At 27.6% G+C, this 16,321-nt stretch overlaps 1 protein-coding gene across 5 annotated transcripts in view; it reads right to left on the reverse strand.

Annotated features, from left to right (window-relative positions):
• The window catches only part of LOC107444131 (uncharacterized), a 28,168-nt gene extending 12,352 nt beyond the window's left edge, over positions 1–15,816 (reverse strand). The window contains exons 1-5 of one of the 5 annotated variants that reach the window (XM_087158078.1): positions 15,682–15,805; positions 14,533–14,852; positions 10,964–11,032; positions 9,275–9,375; positions 3,368–3,634 (exon numbers count right to left, since the gene is read on the reverse strand). In XM_087158078.1, coding sequence (XP_087014204.1) covers positions 3,368–3,634; positions 9,275–9,338 — 331 coding nt within the window. In that variant the 5' untranslated portion in view covers positions 9,339–9,375; positions 10,964–11,032; positions 14,533–14,852; positions 15,682–15,805. Of the gene's footprint in view, positions 1–3,367; positions 3,635–9,274; positions 9,376–10,963; positions 11,033–14,532; positions 14,853–15,274; positions 15,528–15,681 lie in introns of all 5 variants that reach the window. The other 4 variants (XM_087158077.1, XM_043051935.3, XM_043051934.3 and 1 more) reach the window with 4 other exon arrangements.
• Positions 15,817–16,321: the final 505 nt, after the last annotated feature.

A 16,321-nucleotide genomic window follows, 5' to 3' on the forward strand; every position in this document is an offset into this window, starting at 1 on the left:
GGTAAAAATTATATACTATTCATCTATGGTATTTTTCAAATTAATTCCTTTTAAATATATATATATTTTTTTGGTGAAATAAAATGAAATTAAGTTTATCTGTTTCGTGACGATTCTTTTCCTAGATACACCAAACAGTCTCAGATACCACATAATGAAAATTTGACAGACTTGATACTAATTTTAGAGTATCTATCACTACAAATAAACAATTCCAATTCATTAGTATATGAGACATGTTAACTCTATTCTATGGTGATGAACTTGTGGGATAGCTTTGCGTTATAGCATGCTTGTTTAAAGTACGGCCCAATAGCCTTTAAAATGCGGCTCAAATGAAAATTATAAAATTTTCACATTTTTATTAAAACAATTTTAAAAATGGAAAGTATTAAGCAATGCTATAAAAACCATTAACATAATAATAGTAGAAGGACTTAATCATAGACAATTTCAAGAGTTTTTTAAGGTAATGGGCACTGAATTTGCAGATGTTATTTATTATACAGAAGTAAGATGGTTCAGTAAAGGTAAAATGCTCAAAAGATTTTACAAATTGAAATCAAAATATTTTTGGAAACAAAAGGGAAACTAGTGACTGAATTTGAAGACAAAGATTGGGCTTTAGATTTAGCATTTTTAGAAGACTTAACAGAACATTTGAAGGATTCAAATTTGAGACTTCAAGGGGAAAAATTAATTTATAAATAATATGTTCCAGTTTTGAAAAAAGCGTTTGAAAGAAAGTTAAAATTTTGGCCCAATAAAACAAAAGTAAAAGACTTGACACATTTCAGTACTTTGGCTGCACATAAACCTGTGAGTGCAAAATATGCTGCATTAATTTTTGAATTAATTCAAGAATTTGAAAGCAGAGTTCAAGATTTAAAAAAAAAATGAAGAGTACTTCAACATATTTTCTATTCCATTTTCTCCAGAAATAAATAACCTTCAAATGGAATGCATTGAACTGCAAAGTGACATTCAACTGAAAGAAAAACATGGAAATGTTTCTTTATTGGAGTTTTATAAAGATTATCTACTCCACGATAAATATCCTAATTTTCACAATCATGATTTATTAACGTCATCAGCTTTTGGCAGCACTCTCATCTATATTTATGAACAATTGGCAGCTCTGTCATCTATATTTATGAACAATTATTTTCAAGAATGAAGCATGCAAAAAACAAAAATAGAACAAAGATCACTGACAAACATCTTGAAAATGCATTAAAGAACTGCAATCTCGTCTGTTGAACACGATATCTATTGGCTTGTTCAACATAAACAACATTCATCCATCTCTATAATTTGAATTTTTTCCATCTTTATGAAATCCAAACTAAATTAAACGAAACTTTTACAAGTTTAAAATAAATATGTACCTATACATATCTAATTCAAATTTTTTTTTTAAAAATTAATAATAAAAAGAAGTTGATTTACTTTAATAAAACTACATAGAGTTAATCTTCATATGAATTTGTTGAAAAAATATTGAATGTGTGGAGCAGCAAATTTTTTTTTCTTTGCAATATGGCCCTCAAATAGTCATAGTTTAGACATCCATGCGTTATAGCATTTGTGCTTGAATAGGTGCACTTAACTAAATATCTGCTTGTCGTTTTCCTTCATCTGTAAATCTTTTTATTCATCAGTCTTGTTCATGAAAAGAACTCATTATTAAAAAGGAACACAACATTTGGTGTCAGAAAATGACTGTTTAGTAATCAGGGATGAGATTGGCCAAAAGGCAAAAAAGCTGAATTTCCACGCAAGTAAATTTTATACGCGTGCAATCGTTTAGTAATAAATTCCTGACAATTTAAGACAGTAAATAACAATATGTTGACATAAGATTGTGTATGAATTTATTATTATATAAATGATTACATTGATACTTAACATTAAAAAAATAAAGCTAGAAAATAATATTTTTCTTCAGTTCACATAAGAGATAACTATTACTGCCTGGTTTAGTAAATAATAACTACTGAGAACACAAATATTCACACATTAATATTCCATTTCTTTTAATAAATACTGTTACGTGATTAACAGCATATATATCAGTAACATGACTTTTTAATTTATTTAGAAAGGAAAAGAAACTTTTACAATTGGAATCACTATGTTCATATTATAATCTAGCTAGAGCCCTGTGAAACATGTCAATAACTGTGAAGTAGAAATATATAGAACTCCTTTACATGATAATCAGCAACTGTTTAGATAATTATTTTTCATTAACCAGGTTTTCCCTGTGGAGGGGTAACACTGTAATAACTTGTATGAATAGGAAAAATATATCCAAGATTTGTTAAATGTAAAGCATGAGTAAATCCAAGTATGGACCTGTGTATTTGAATTGCGTACAACCAGTAGCTAAGTTTTGGGGAACAAAACCACCTCCCAAATAAAGCATTACTTGATTAATGAACTAATGTACAGTAAGTAGGATATAATATAAAAGAAGTTTTAATTATTCCTCTTTTTGTATATCTTAAACGTTTAGAATATATATCAGTTCAGAATATAACGTTTAGAATATATATCAGTACATATCTATTAAAAGGATAACCCTCTCAAAGATACATGCACAATTAATACAGTTTGCACAGTGTATTCATTGTGCACAGTGGTACTTGAAAAAAGAACTGATTTTAATTTTTTTAGTGATCTGTCTAGACATTTTGTGCAAGGTGCGGTTTTTGTGAAATTGGGAAAAAATTACTCACATTCTTTCAACCAGGGTCCAGCTTTTATGAATTTGTGCAAATAGGGTTCGGTTACGGCAAAAAACTTTTTCAAGGAGTTTTTATATTGTAAATAGATACAAGATTATTATGCTCTGCATTGTAAAATTATATAAAAAAAAAGAATTAAGTTTTCAAAAAAAAATAACAGCAATTGCTGCTTCTAAATTATAGATGCAGCATACAAATATTTGCCTATACTGCTTAATTCAGCCTATACTGCTAAAACCAAAATATTCATTTCAGACGAATAATGAAAGAATCGTCTGCCGAAGACAAAACTTAATTCGTTTCATCCATCTTTCTTGTTTTCTGCCCTGGAAAGGGTTTATTCAATTACAAAACAATAATGAAGATAAACAAATTTGTGAAGGGTCCGTTTTTAAGTTAAAATATTTTGTTAAGTTAAAAAGTTTCTTCTAAACAGACCCCTGGTGATTAGCTAGTAATAATTATGTAGTAAATAATTTTAGTTGTAATATTGTTTTAAATTAATATTAAGCATTATTTATACATTTTATCTGAGTTTTGATTGGCAAATGTATAAGTAAAAAAAAAAAAATCCGATTTTTTTGTGTCACAGAGATAGAATGTGGATGATGACTAACCATCTTTACCAGGATATGTGCTGTTTCCTGAAGCTTTGTTAGGGAAATCTCGATCCAAGCAGACAAACTCGCAGCATTTATCACTCAAGGCATGGTACTGTTTACAGTTCTCTGGGGGTGAGCAGAAGACGGCAATGCACATTTGTGGTTTCCCATTCAGACACGTACACTGGGTGCACGGATCACTGCCCAGTGGGAAGAAACGATCTCCGTGTGACACCTCCTTCCCTTTGTGATCGAGACAGTTCTGGTAATTTTCACCTTCAGCTGTGGAGAAAAAGTTATTGATAATATTGAACAATAATAATTTGAAATACAATGAAACTTCATTAAACCAGTTAAGTAGCTTGTCATGTATACACATCATTGCTTGATTTTAATTTGGAACCTTGTCTGATTATTGTTTAACTGTCCCGGAAAAAAATGAATTCAGTACTTCTTTATAGAAACAAGATTTTTACCCTAGAAAATTTGATAGCACTACTATTATTAGCAAGAACATAAAAACTTGAAGGAGCTAAATGGTTGAACAGGGTGCGTAGCAAAATCTTTCAACAAAAAATAAGCACCTTTTAAGTACTTTTTAAGCACTCCAAAAATATTTTTAAGCATATACAATAACAAAATGCTAAATAATTTTCAAAGACTTCACATGATCATGGTAAAATAATTAGTTTCTGACAAAGAACTCTTACTTTATTATATTAGCCACCATAAAATGATCAAAAGATTTTTAAAACTGAGACTTTTAAAACTCTTGCAAAATGCGGCAGAATTGGACATGAGAGAGCAATAATCTCACCCAACCCAGCTCAGTAGACGCACATGCAGACTCGTAAGTAATTCCTCAAAAATGTAAAACGATTGGGCGCTTTCAAATGCGACCGACTGCGTGCCGAAATAGATAGTTGTTGAATGAATTGAGAAAACGCTGAATAGAGAAATGTGAAAAGTAAGCTTTTGCATAATACGTGGCGAAAATTGACATAGTAAAGAAAAAAAAATCTCATCTTCGAAAAGGGAAAATGAAGCACTTTTTAAAAACACCAACGAAAAAAGCCCTTTAAAAAAATAAAAATCAAAAATAAGCACCTTTAAGCACTTTTTAAAAACGCTATGCACCATACTGAAGGAGATGAAGGGCAAATTTAATTTATTAGATGGCGACATTGGTAGATAGATGTATCAAATAAAAAACAAGTTGAAGAAACACAATCTACCGTTTACAAAATTAATTTTTCTTTCCTGAAATAAAGGGCTTAGTTTGCTAATGAAAGAATTTTTTATCGAAATAAAATTTCAAAAGATATAAAAACAGAAAGGAAAATATAACTAAAAGGATTCCAAAAGTGCACATTGCATGCAGATCTGGGTTGTGGAGAGTTGCTCAAGCAACATTAAAAGTGTAATATTCATTAAAAAATTCCAAGAAATAGAAAAAGCAAATTGTTTCACTACTGTATTTCCAGTTCTAGCAAAAATTTTTATACTTAGATACTTATTGCTTTTTATTGAATGATAAGCGTTTGTTTATTACTGTGTCACCAATTTTCAAAAAATAGTTTTAAAAAAATTAAACCTACATGGAAAGCAAATTATAATAATAATTACACATTTTATTACATTTTTAAGTAAATGGGATTAAAATTTTAAGTAATTATTAGACTCCTAATTAGTAAATGAAATTGGGAAGGAATATTTAAAAGATAAAAAAAAAATTTTTTTGCTCCGAATTTCATTTAAAATTAACATTTTAAAAATGGGAGAGGCTTCTTTTGCCCCTTGCTAGCTACCACGGCTGTCTACCCACCCATCTGAACAAAAAACAACAGCAATAAAACCCATATTTTAGTGGGTTTTTTTTTTAACAAATAACAAAAAAAAGGAGTTGGTTTATCCATCTTTTTTTCCCTGTTATTACTACAATTATTATAATTTCACACATTTAAAAAAAAAAATTTCTCAAATTATTTTATTATTTTTAAGTAAATACTCTTGATTATATGCTAAAAAATGGAGCAAAAAATTTTATAAAACATTTTTTAAACTTTCCTTTTAATGGAAATATATTATATTTTAAAGAATCAAAAATAATCTAACATAGCAGAAATGGAACACTCTCTGCATTTTACCAAAATAATTTTAATCTCAATAATATCACGTATTAATTATAAGAAAACTCTGCAATTTACATGAATTAAAATGACATATCAGCAAAGTAAAAATAAAACGAATGCCACATTTAGTTCAAAGTTCTGTAGTAGTCTCTTCTGGTTCTGCTTTACTCGTAAAATTTTTGTTAAACTCCAACAAGTTTTTTCAGGACCCAAATTGTTTCGATGTTAGAACCAAACAACCACACGTAGAAAACTTCAATAGTTTGCTGGACAGCTAGTTAACTGAACCATAAAAAGAGTAAATTCTTTTGTATTTTCCACCACACTCTATCTTTTATTCTGAAGCACAGAACAAGAATTAGCCATTCAGCATTTTTTTTAGAAACCCAAATCCTCTGCCTCTGTTCTCACGAAATCAGAAAGTTTTTCTCCCATTGTAATTCGCATATTAGCTAAAGATGGAAAGGAGTAAAGGCTTGATTACAGCTCTTTTCAATAATTTCTTTCATATGGACCCTTGTGGCAGAATTATTTCAAGCTTTCTGAGACATAACTCTCTAATACTATTATATCTTTCTACAAGGTAGTTTTAAAAATAACAAATATATATGTTACTAATTTAAAGTAACAAAAGCATCAACTTCAAAGAAAAAAAAACTTTTTCAATTGAATATGTAATATTTTTTTTATATTCTAATATTACATTGGTATTCTTCTATTTTGTAGGGGGGAAAAAAACAAAAAAAAAAATTTTTCTCATCCTTTGCAAATCCTTATCACAATAAAAATAATCGTGAAATCTGAGACTACCAAAAGAAAAGATCGATGGCAAAATCACGCAAATCGGACTCTTCAAAAAGGGGTTACTAAATGCGTGTTTTCAGTTTGAGATTCAGTTGTCGTAATGAATTATACAGCATTAAAAATATTTGATTTCAAAAGCTATGTGGAAATCAATTTCAATAGTAATAATTGCATAAAATAGAACAAAAATGTCTGCAGAAAAGAAAACCAAATTTTTTTACTTCATTACTCTTTATTTTTCATTATTCTCAAATGAGAACAGAAAAATCAGAAGCATTCTTTTCCTCACTCTGACGCGAGAGAAAAACATCTTTTGAATATAATTCTGAAGAAAAGAAAAAATCCTTCGAAAATTTCTGCAGAAAAGAAAGCCAAGGATTTTTACTTCCCAAAGGAAAAATCTTTCTGCAAGAACTCAGTAACGTTCTGCAACAATGTCGCCACAATTTTGAAACAGGGATATGGACTCTCATTGTCTGGATAGCTTAATTTCAGTGTTACTTTTTAAATGCAAAGTTTTGTGTAATAGATAAGTGACAATAAAAGGTCATCTCATTTTTCGTATGCTGATAATGTTAAAACTTAAATTGTAAAAAATGAAAAAAGAAGAACTACTGGGTTGAAAAGTATATTGGGTGCTTTTCTGCATAGGACTGTCTTTTAATTTTCACCAAACTATATTTTAAAATATCCATAAGAAAGAATTCAAATAAAATTAAATTAATTAATTGAAATTGAGAAAAATTTTTGGCTATCCAATGAAAAATGAAATGAAGTGGCATAATAATTTAATTTGTTTGTTAAGCTTTTTAAAATAAAATTTACGTTTGACTAATCTTTCAATATAAATACTGTATGCTGTTATAGAATTCATAAAATTATATATGTAATAATAATATTGTATACTAGTAATATACCATGCAATTTACCAAATAAAATTTAACCTAAAAATATCAATTAAACCCAAAAAAGAAAACTTGGGTTTTTTTTCCAGCCCTGCTAGCTACGCCACTAAATACAAATTTTAAATCTATTAATATTGTCTACTTTGATATATCAAATAAAATAGATTCTAAAAACTGTACAGAAGAAATATTTAACTTTATGGATGCAATGATAATTTTTCTTTTAAATAAAGCAAATAAAATTATTTTTCCAGTGTAAAAAAAAAAAAAAAAAAAAAATTGCTTTTTTTCACAGAAAAAATTGTTACAGACTGATAATATTGTTATTTTTTTGTCCCTTTAATGTACAGTACTATAAATATTAATAGATTTCTTTTTATTGTATTTAGAAAAAGGGTAACTTTTCAACATTTTAAATACTGTTACTATTTTTTTTTATTTCAGGATTTTTAAAATTATTAGATTTAAGGAATAAATAAACGTTGCTCAGTTAAAATTGAAAAAATAGTGATTTTCCAATTAGTTTGACAAGGTAGAAAAAACACACCAATCCACTACACTCATTAAATTTAAAGAAGATTAATGGAAAAATAGTTAATAGTATTAAGAATAGTTCAAATGTCAGTGTGTCAAAATTCAGTCAAGTTTACATTTAAATTGCAAACAGATTCACATAGTTAAGACAATTTCTAAATGAGCAATCTAGGGGTGCACAACCTCTTTGAGTGAAGTGCCACAGCAGGTTGACCAACGAAGAGCCACATGCATATTCAGTCATGTTGGAAGCAAATATGATAATTTTTATCTTAAAATTGGTGCGTTGAGCAATACATATTTTCATCAGTAAATTTAGTAACTTATTTTCCAAAAATTAAACACTTTTAATTATTAAAATTCCTTCAATATAAAAATTAATATTTTTTTTTTGTAACATATATATTTGATGAAAAGAGATATTATAAATTTTAACAAAAAAAAAAAAAAAAAATTCTCATAGAATAAATGTGTAAAAAGAACTATATACATACTTATTTTAATGAGCAATATAAATTTGAACTAAATATTTCAATAAAAGAAAATTTATAGGGTTTAAGCAATAACCAAAAATTATATCTAATTAAAGAAAAGATTCAGTATTTTGTAAAGAAAAATGGAAAATGTTGTTATTTTTCAATATGTATATATATATATACAATATATTTATATATCAATATGTATATACATACTTTTTTTTGAAAAATAACAACATTTTTCATTTTTCTTCACAAAATACTGAATTTTTTCTTTATATTGTGTTCAGAAGCTCTTGCGGGCTGCAGGTTGTGCCCCCCCCCCTAGAATAATAATTTTTTGCTTTTGTATGATTTACGTTTGCCACGAACAATTTAATTCATTTAGTTTGATCATATTATCAGTTTTAACACAACAAACTATTTTTTTATAGATCATGATGAACCAAATATTTGATATAAAAATTTGATCATTTTAAACTTAATTTACCTTTTATGAGCAAATTTTTCAACAAAAATTTATGTTTATTTTTAGTGTATAACTCCACAGAATTGCCCATATGATTCAAAAACAATGAAATTTAATACCAGAACAACCATGCAATCCAATGTAAAATAATCTCTTCCTTTTTAAAAATAAATTTTCTGATTTAACATTATTTTCTTTATACCTAAGCATTTTAGAAAAAAAAACTTATGGACTTAAAATTTTTATAATAATTGTCAATAAACCTATGAAATTTTTTTTTCTTATTCGTTTGTTATACGATTTTCAAAATAATATGAATATGTTTACCTATGTAATAATTTTACATAATATTTAAAACTTAAAAACTGCTAAAAACAGGTTAATGTCATTGATTTGTTAAAAATAAAATATATAGGAATTAATTATTGCTTTAATTGTTAAATCATTTTCAAAGTTTCCATATAATAACAGCTTTATTGGTATAATTTTTTTATTTATTACAAATAATATTTTAGGCAGAATTTTCTATGAGGTAATTTGAAAAAAATCTTATCACCTTGAGACACATATTGGAAATAAGGATAGGATTAAAATAAACTCACCCTCATTTGTTAAATCTGCAGATGGCCAAAGCATACACCCAAAGAGAATACTTATGAGAAACATATTTATCAATATCTTTTCACAACTGACGAAACATGATCTGAAAAAAAAAACATAATTGTTTGACAGAATAAAAAACTGAAATTTAAAAACGATTTCTATAGCTCTTTCTTTCAGCAAATCTTTTGGGTTACTTTATTGATCTTCTAGTCACCTGGCAAGCACATATTGACCATAGTTGATTTGTTGTTTATTGTTTGCATAAATTTTTTTTATTTGTTTTAAACTATATATAGGTCAAATAAGAAACTGTTTTAGATAAATAATAATTTTCAAGTGTATATACTATATTTTTATACACTTGAAAAATTTTTTCTTTCTTTTTTGTGACTTAAACTTTGTATAGGTCAAATAAGAAACTGTTTTAGATAAATTGTAATACATAAATTCTTTATTTTAATACGCTTGAAAATATAATTAATAAATAACTTTTTTTCCAATGCAGTTAATAAAACGTTATATTCTCATAATTGGGCGTCCTGATAGATACAATTTTGTGTTAATTCATTTAAATGAAATTATTTAATTTGTCAGAATCTATAACTTTTTGATAAAAACTAATTTGTACAAGAAATTTGCAAAACCCCAGGTGAATATTTTAAAAATGGTTGAGCTGTTCTTTCCTTTTAGATACATATATAAATCGACAGTAACTGGAAGTTCTGTACATTTTTGTAATTGCAACATGAAATTACACTTGGCCTTTTTCAAAGCTTTTCTCACTAATAAATTCATGGTATCTGCTACATTTTAGATTTTCAAATCCATGACTTATCATGACTTAACGAAGTTATTATTTTCTCCGACAAAAACACAACAATAAATTTAAAAACACATCATAATAACATTAATTGAAATGATAGGTATAACCAAAATTGCTATACTCTGTATCTTCATATTTATAGATTTTAATTTTAAAAAACAGAATGAAGAAAGAGTTGAAGAAATAAAATAGCTCAAAAAATACAAAAGCAAATAATTTTTTTTTTGGAAAATTATATTCCAAAGATATTTTTCGTGCTCATTAGAAAGGAAAGAAATACTCTTGATTTTTCTGTTCTCATTTCGGAATAAAAAAATTTGTTAATGACTTGCTTGCTTCAGAATTTTAAATTGATAAAATAAAAAAAAAATTCTGAAATCACAGAAGTTTAAAAGATAATCTGCTCTGGAAATGTTTTTTCTTTCATTTTTTGAAAGAACATGACAAAAACAGTTTATATTTTAATAAAATATGACTGTGAGTGGGGATTTTGTTAGAAATTCAAATATTCGGAACACCATGAAATTGGAGGAGGGGGAGATTCCATTTTAAAAATTAGATTTTTTGGCTATCTAAATCTATGACTATCCATGATTTTTTTTAAAAAATAGTAAAAATCATGACATTTCATGACAAATTTTGTTCTACACCGAAATTTATGACTTTCCAGGAGCGCGGACAGCCTGTAAGTTTAAAAGTTACGATTTGATTAATTTACAAATTAACTTTTTTACGTAATATTCACAAAATGTTTCTCAATATTTGTCTAAAAAATTTCATTTTCTTATATTTATAATCATTTGTAAATAGCTTTTGCACACACAAACAAATAAATATTATTAAATCATTTCATTGATACACTTACTGAAATATTCTTGACTTCCATTTTGTCTTGAATCTTAGAACTTGACAAAATTAACCACTGATTTCATATCTAAAATAATATACAATTAAAATAAATCATCATGCATGAAGTTTAAAAAAAAATTAGTTTCTAACAAAAAATCAGAAATAGAGTTTGACTTTAGTAACACATGAGAAAAATATATATTAAAATAATTACTATGACATTTACATACTAAATTTTAAGTTATATAAGAATTAGTCTTTTAATCATTAGTTATTCAAGGTCTATAAATAAGTACTGTGTTTTTATTATAATAGCAAGATGAAATAAAATAGCATAACTTTCACTGTAAGCAATCGGGAAGATAGATTGTGGATCTTTCAGAGGAATTACAATAAATCACTGTATAAAAATCAATCCAAAGATAATTACAATAAACAAAAAATTGCTTTAACTGTTACTGCAAGCAATCAGGCAGATTGATTGTAAATGCATCAGAAGAATTACAATAAAGCAGGTAGTGAAAATCAATCATTTGGCCGATAATTGTAATAAATAGAAAATCGCATAACTTTCTCGGCATGCAATTAGATAGATAGATATTTTTATTTTATTTTACAAGTCGTTGAACAGATGACCCAATGTTTTGGGTTTATGACTTCTAATGTTCAACTCCGTAGCCTTGAAATTTTTAACCCAATCCAGAAGACAAGAAACACCTGAATTAAATATTGGGAGAAATTTGCCATTGTGGAGCACTTTTTGATGGAACAAACCAGCATTTGCGTGAGAGGTAAACCACAAAAACTACCCATGATTAACCTGATGGCAAAGGAACCCACGACGCATCTAACCCGATTCACCCGACGCTCCATCCCCTGAGTCATCACATCTCAAACAGATAGATTTTAGATGCATCAAAATTGCAATGAATCAGGTCAGAAAAGTCAATCAATCATTTGACAGATTTACAGCAAACTGCAAAGACTGTTAAATATTTCAAAAAAAAAAAAAAAAAAAAAGATCTCCCTTTTCGCAATACTGATAAAAATAAAAACTGGTGAAAATGAAAATAATTGAGGAAGACTGTAGAAACAAGCATAGTTGTTTATCTGAATAAGTTACTAAAAACTTATTAAATGAAGAGCTGAATAAGAAATTTTTTAGGAAAGTCAGATAACTGGGCAGAGTAGAATGCAAGTATCAGAAGTAACCATCTACGTCAACAGAGACAAATGATCACTTTCTAAAACAACAAGCACCATTATCAATACCAAGACACTAAATTTAAACAAATACTAAAAGGCCAATAGGGGTGCACAAACTTTTTGAGTGAAGGACCACTTGCACAGCAGGTTGATTAATGAAGGGCCGCACATATATTTAGTCGTGTTGGTAGCAAATATGATAATTTTTATCTTAAAACTGGTGTTCTGGACAATAAATATTTTCATCAGTTAACTTAGCAATTCATTTTCTGAAAATTAAATACTTTAATTATTAAAATTCATTCAATAAAAAAAAATTCATAATTTTTTACTTTTTTTTTAATTGATTTATCTCTATGTATATATATATATATATGTAACATAAAAAGCTTTTATTAATCTTTTTATGTTAGTTTCTTTGCTATAAAACAACTCCTACTTTATTACTAATTAATTATTCAAATCAAAATACTTTCTCACACTTTTAAAAGCTACATCCTGTTTCTAAATCTATTTTTGGCCCAACTATGCATAAATTTAAATAAAGATCTTTTTTCCCTTTTAAGCCGTGGGAATCACTCGAGCAAGTTCATTAACCAATAGTAATTTCTGAGATTTCCCTCTTTTCCCTAAATAGCGACATTTTAGGATTTTTTGCAAGATTTTCCCTACCAGAAAGACTGTTTGCTGATGGAGTAAACATCACTTCTTCGCTCCCACTCAACTAAGAATGATCAAATAAAAGTTACTCTGATTTCATTAAAATCCTGTGTCTGTTTTCCTGCTCGGCCCGACTGCATCATTTTACAAGCCGAGCAGGATTATAAGAACTGTTGAAACGGGCGCAAGATAATAATTGCTAAAATGCTTCTTCAAAATATAATTCAAAAGTGAAAATAAAAATACAATTGGCTGAATCATAAAATTGCTGCTGAACTGACATTGCTCGTGAAACACATATTATTCTTTTGAAACATGACTAAAGAAATTTGATGCCAAAAATAGATTTAGAAACAGGATGTAGCTTTTAAAAGTGTGAGAAAGTATTTCGATTTGAATAATTAATTAGTAATAAAGTAGGAGTTGTTTTATAGCAAAGAAACTAACATAAAAAGATTAATAAAAGCTTTTTATGTTACATCCCCCCTCGCCGAAAAATTTTGACTAATATCTAAAATTTTTTTAAATTATCCCTTTGCAAAACTTTCCCTATGATGACGCAATTAAAATAAAAAAATAACAATAATATTTGTAATATCAACAAGATATAAAGTAACATGAATTATAAAAAAAAACACATTTGCGCACAATGTAAAAAATGTTTTTCATAAAGTGTTAGAGGAAGAAAAAAAAATTGAACTAGCGCTACTATTAAAATGAAGTGTTAGATCTCCATTTTCAAAAATTTTTTGTGATTAAGTTTTTTCAGTCTTTCTTGATAATCACAGTAAATAAAGTTATTCCTCATAGTAACACAATTAAAATAAACTTTTCACTTAAGACAAGAAAATCTATAAAAATCATCTTAAAAAAAATTTCAATATAAAGTGTAAAAAAAATTTGACACAATGGTCTTTAATCTGAAGTTTAAGACTTCAGTGTTATTAGGGGAAATTGTTTTGCTGGATTAGGGGCTGTATTCCCCAAAAGGAGGAAAACAGATATATATATATATATTTGAGGAAAAGAGACTATAAACTGTAACAAAAAAAACTATAATGCTCAAAGAATAAATGTATAAAAAAAAAAAAAAAACTACATACATACTTAATTTGATGAGTAATATAAATTTGAACTAAATATTTTAATTGAAGAAAATTTAGAGGTTTTAAGCGAAAACCAAAAATTAAAACTTAACTATTATAGTACATATTAAGATACAATATTTTGTGAAGAAAAATTTAAAAAAAAAGCTATTTTTCAAGAAAAAAATTATTGTGTTCAGAAGCTCTCGGGGGGCCGCAGAGCAAGGTCCCTCAGCTGCAGGTTGTGCACCCCTAGGTTATTACAAGAATTCAATCAATGAGGTGAGCAAGGGTGGAAATTTAAGAAAAATTTTGTCCCAGGTTTGAAGGACTAGTTACTAAATGATATTACAAGTCTGTACACATTATTACTCATCCGTTTTCATTCCTCAAATAAAATGTCTTTTAGAAAAAGTTTGCACAATGTAAGCAGCCATAATGAAATGTATGCTATTTTGTGACAAAAATATATACAAGGTCCCAGGGAAAAAAAAATTCCTCCACACAGAAAATTTTCATGACCTCTTTTTCAAGGCCTTTCACTTCTTTTTTTATTTTATAGAAATTATTTAATTGAATACTTCTGGATCTATTTGAAACAATTTTAACACACACATTTGACTAAAGTTCTTACCAAGTATACTGATTTTTAACCCTTTGCCTGCCGCAGGCGTATATATATATGCTTCGCTAAGCTGATGTGTTAACTGCTTTTGCGTATATATATGCCTTACCAAAGTACAGATTGCACATACTGTTGTACTAAATATTTTGTTATTTCTTGCTGTTTTTGTAAAGATAAACAGCTTTTAGATTAATAAGCCTGCCTCTTCTTTTGCTTCAAAACTAGGTGCGCCTCTGTAGAAACCAGTGGCACAGGGCAGATGAATCTTGAAATTTTCCTCAGCAGGCAATGGGTTAAGTACTAGAAATTTTATAAAAAAAATTTCAGACCTGGAAAATATAAAAAGCTAGAATATGAATATTGACAGATATAAATGAACTAAATTGCTGCATTAATACCAAATGCAAAATTTAAGAGCAAACATTTCAATTTAGTTAGAAAATAATTTTTAATAATGTGTGAGTTTCTTTAGTAAGATTTCATTAATTTAGAAGTTACTGAAAACTTTTGGAACTATTTGAAGTAATAATTTTAAAATATGTAGAAACTTCGTTTCATTGACAAATGAAAAATAAAACTGAACTACACTGAAGTTCTTATAAAGTAATTATTAAGTATAGAATAAAGTATTATTAAGTATTTCTTAAAAAAAAATGGAACAATTTTGAAGATATTTGTTGAGAAGAATCATACGAAAATCGTAAGAAAATCTCAAATAAGAAGCAGCAATTACATACTATTATTTTCTTACTTTTTTTTATTTTTGCCATTCTCTTCTGATAGCAACTAGATTTAAAAAGATTTTCTTTTAATTTCTAAACAAAAATGTATAGTTACATAAAGCATCGAATTAACAGAAATCTCTCCCTTTGATATTTTAAATAAACTATAGAGGAGAAGGTACGGTAGATCCATATGCAAAGACACAAATCGCTATTACATGCTTGAAAAGAAGCTTATCCATTTTCAACTTTGAGCTTTCAAATAGAACGAGACAAACGAACCTAGACAAATAATTTCGGAATTACTCACAAAAATAATGAACATGAAATATGAAAATGATTTTAGAAAATTAGGTTATAGTGCATATGCACCATTAACATTTTTCAAATGGGTGAGTTATGCAGAAACTATTTATAACAGTTAAAAAGAGCTTACATAAAAACTTCCTAGATATGAACACACGGAAAAAAAATTATATTCATAATTGTTTGACATTAATAGCCTCACTCCATTTTCTAAACAAAACAAAAACTGCTCAGCACAAATGACAACAGCTATTGCCATCAGAAAAGTAAAACTTTCAGTGCAAAAGAATTTTCACAGTTTCATGTAAAATACCGCGAATATGAACTTCAACTTTTCAAAGAGTTTTTATCGAAATTAATATTCCGCAAACTCTAGCAAACTAAACATTTTTAAGGAGACATTTGTAAAGTTTTCATTCTGTTCCATTAAAGTGATTGATTCCGAACATGATTAAAATCCGATACCGAACAAAGAATTAAATTATAAAGGGAAGAGTGGAAAACATGCAAAAATAAAACCCAGTACAGCTAGAAACATTGCTGTGTTAAAAACAAATATCCAACTTCCTCTAGGTAAACTGGGGTATATTGATTTCATGATTTGTACTATGGATATGTATTATGGTAAAATAAATAAATTTTTTATGTTCAGTTTGTAAGTCACAAACGAAGAAATGCTTAATGCACTACATTCCAGGATGGAATAAATGCGATTTCAGGAACTGTAAGCTTCAAAACCTTAATTTAAAGGTTGACAGCGGGCAATATAC

This window comes from Parasteatoda tepidariorum, chromosome 2 (genome assembly GCF_982258835.1).
Source record: "Parasteatoda tepidariorum strain Cologne lab strain chromosome 2, Ptep-v5.0, whole genome shotgun sequence".
NCBI classification, from domain to species: Eukaryota; Metazoa; Arthropoda; class Arachnida; order Araneae; family Theridiidae; genus Parasteatoda; species Parasteatoda tepidariorum.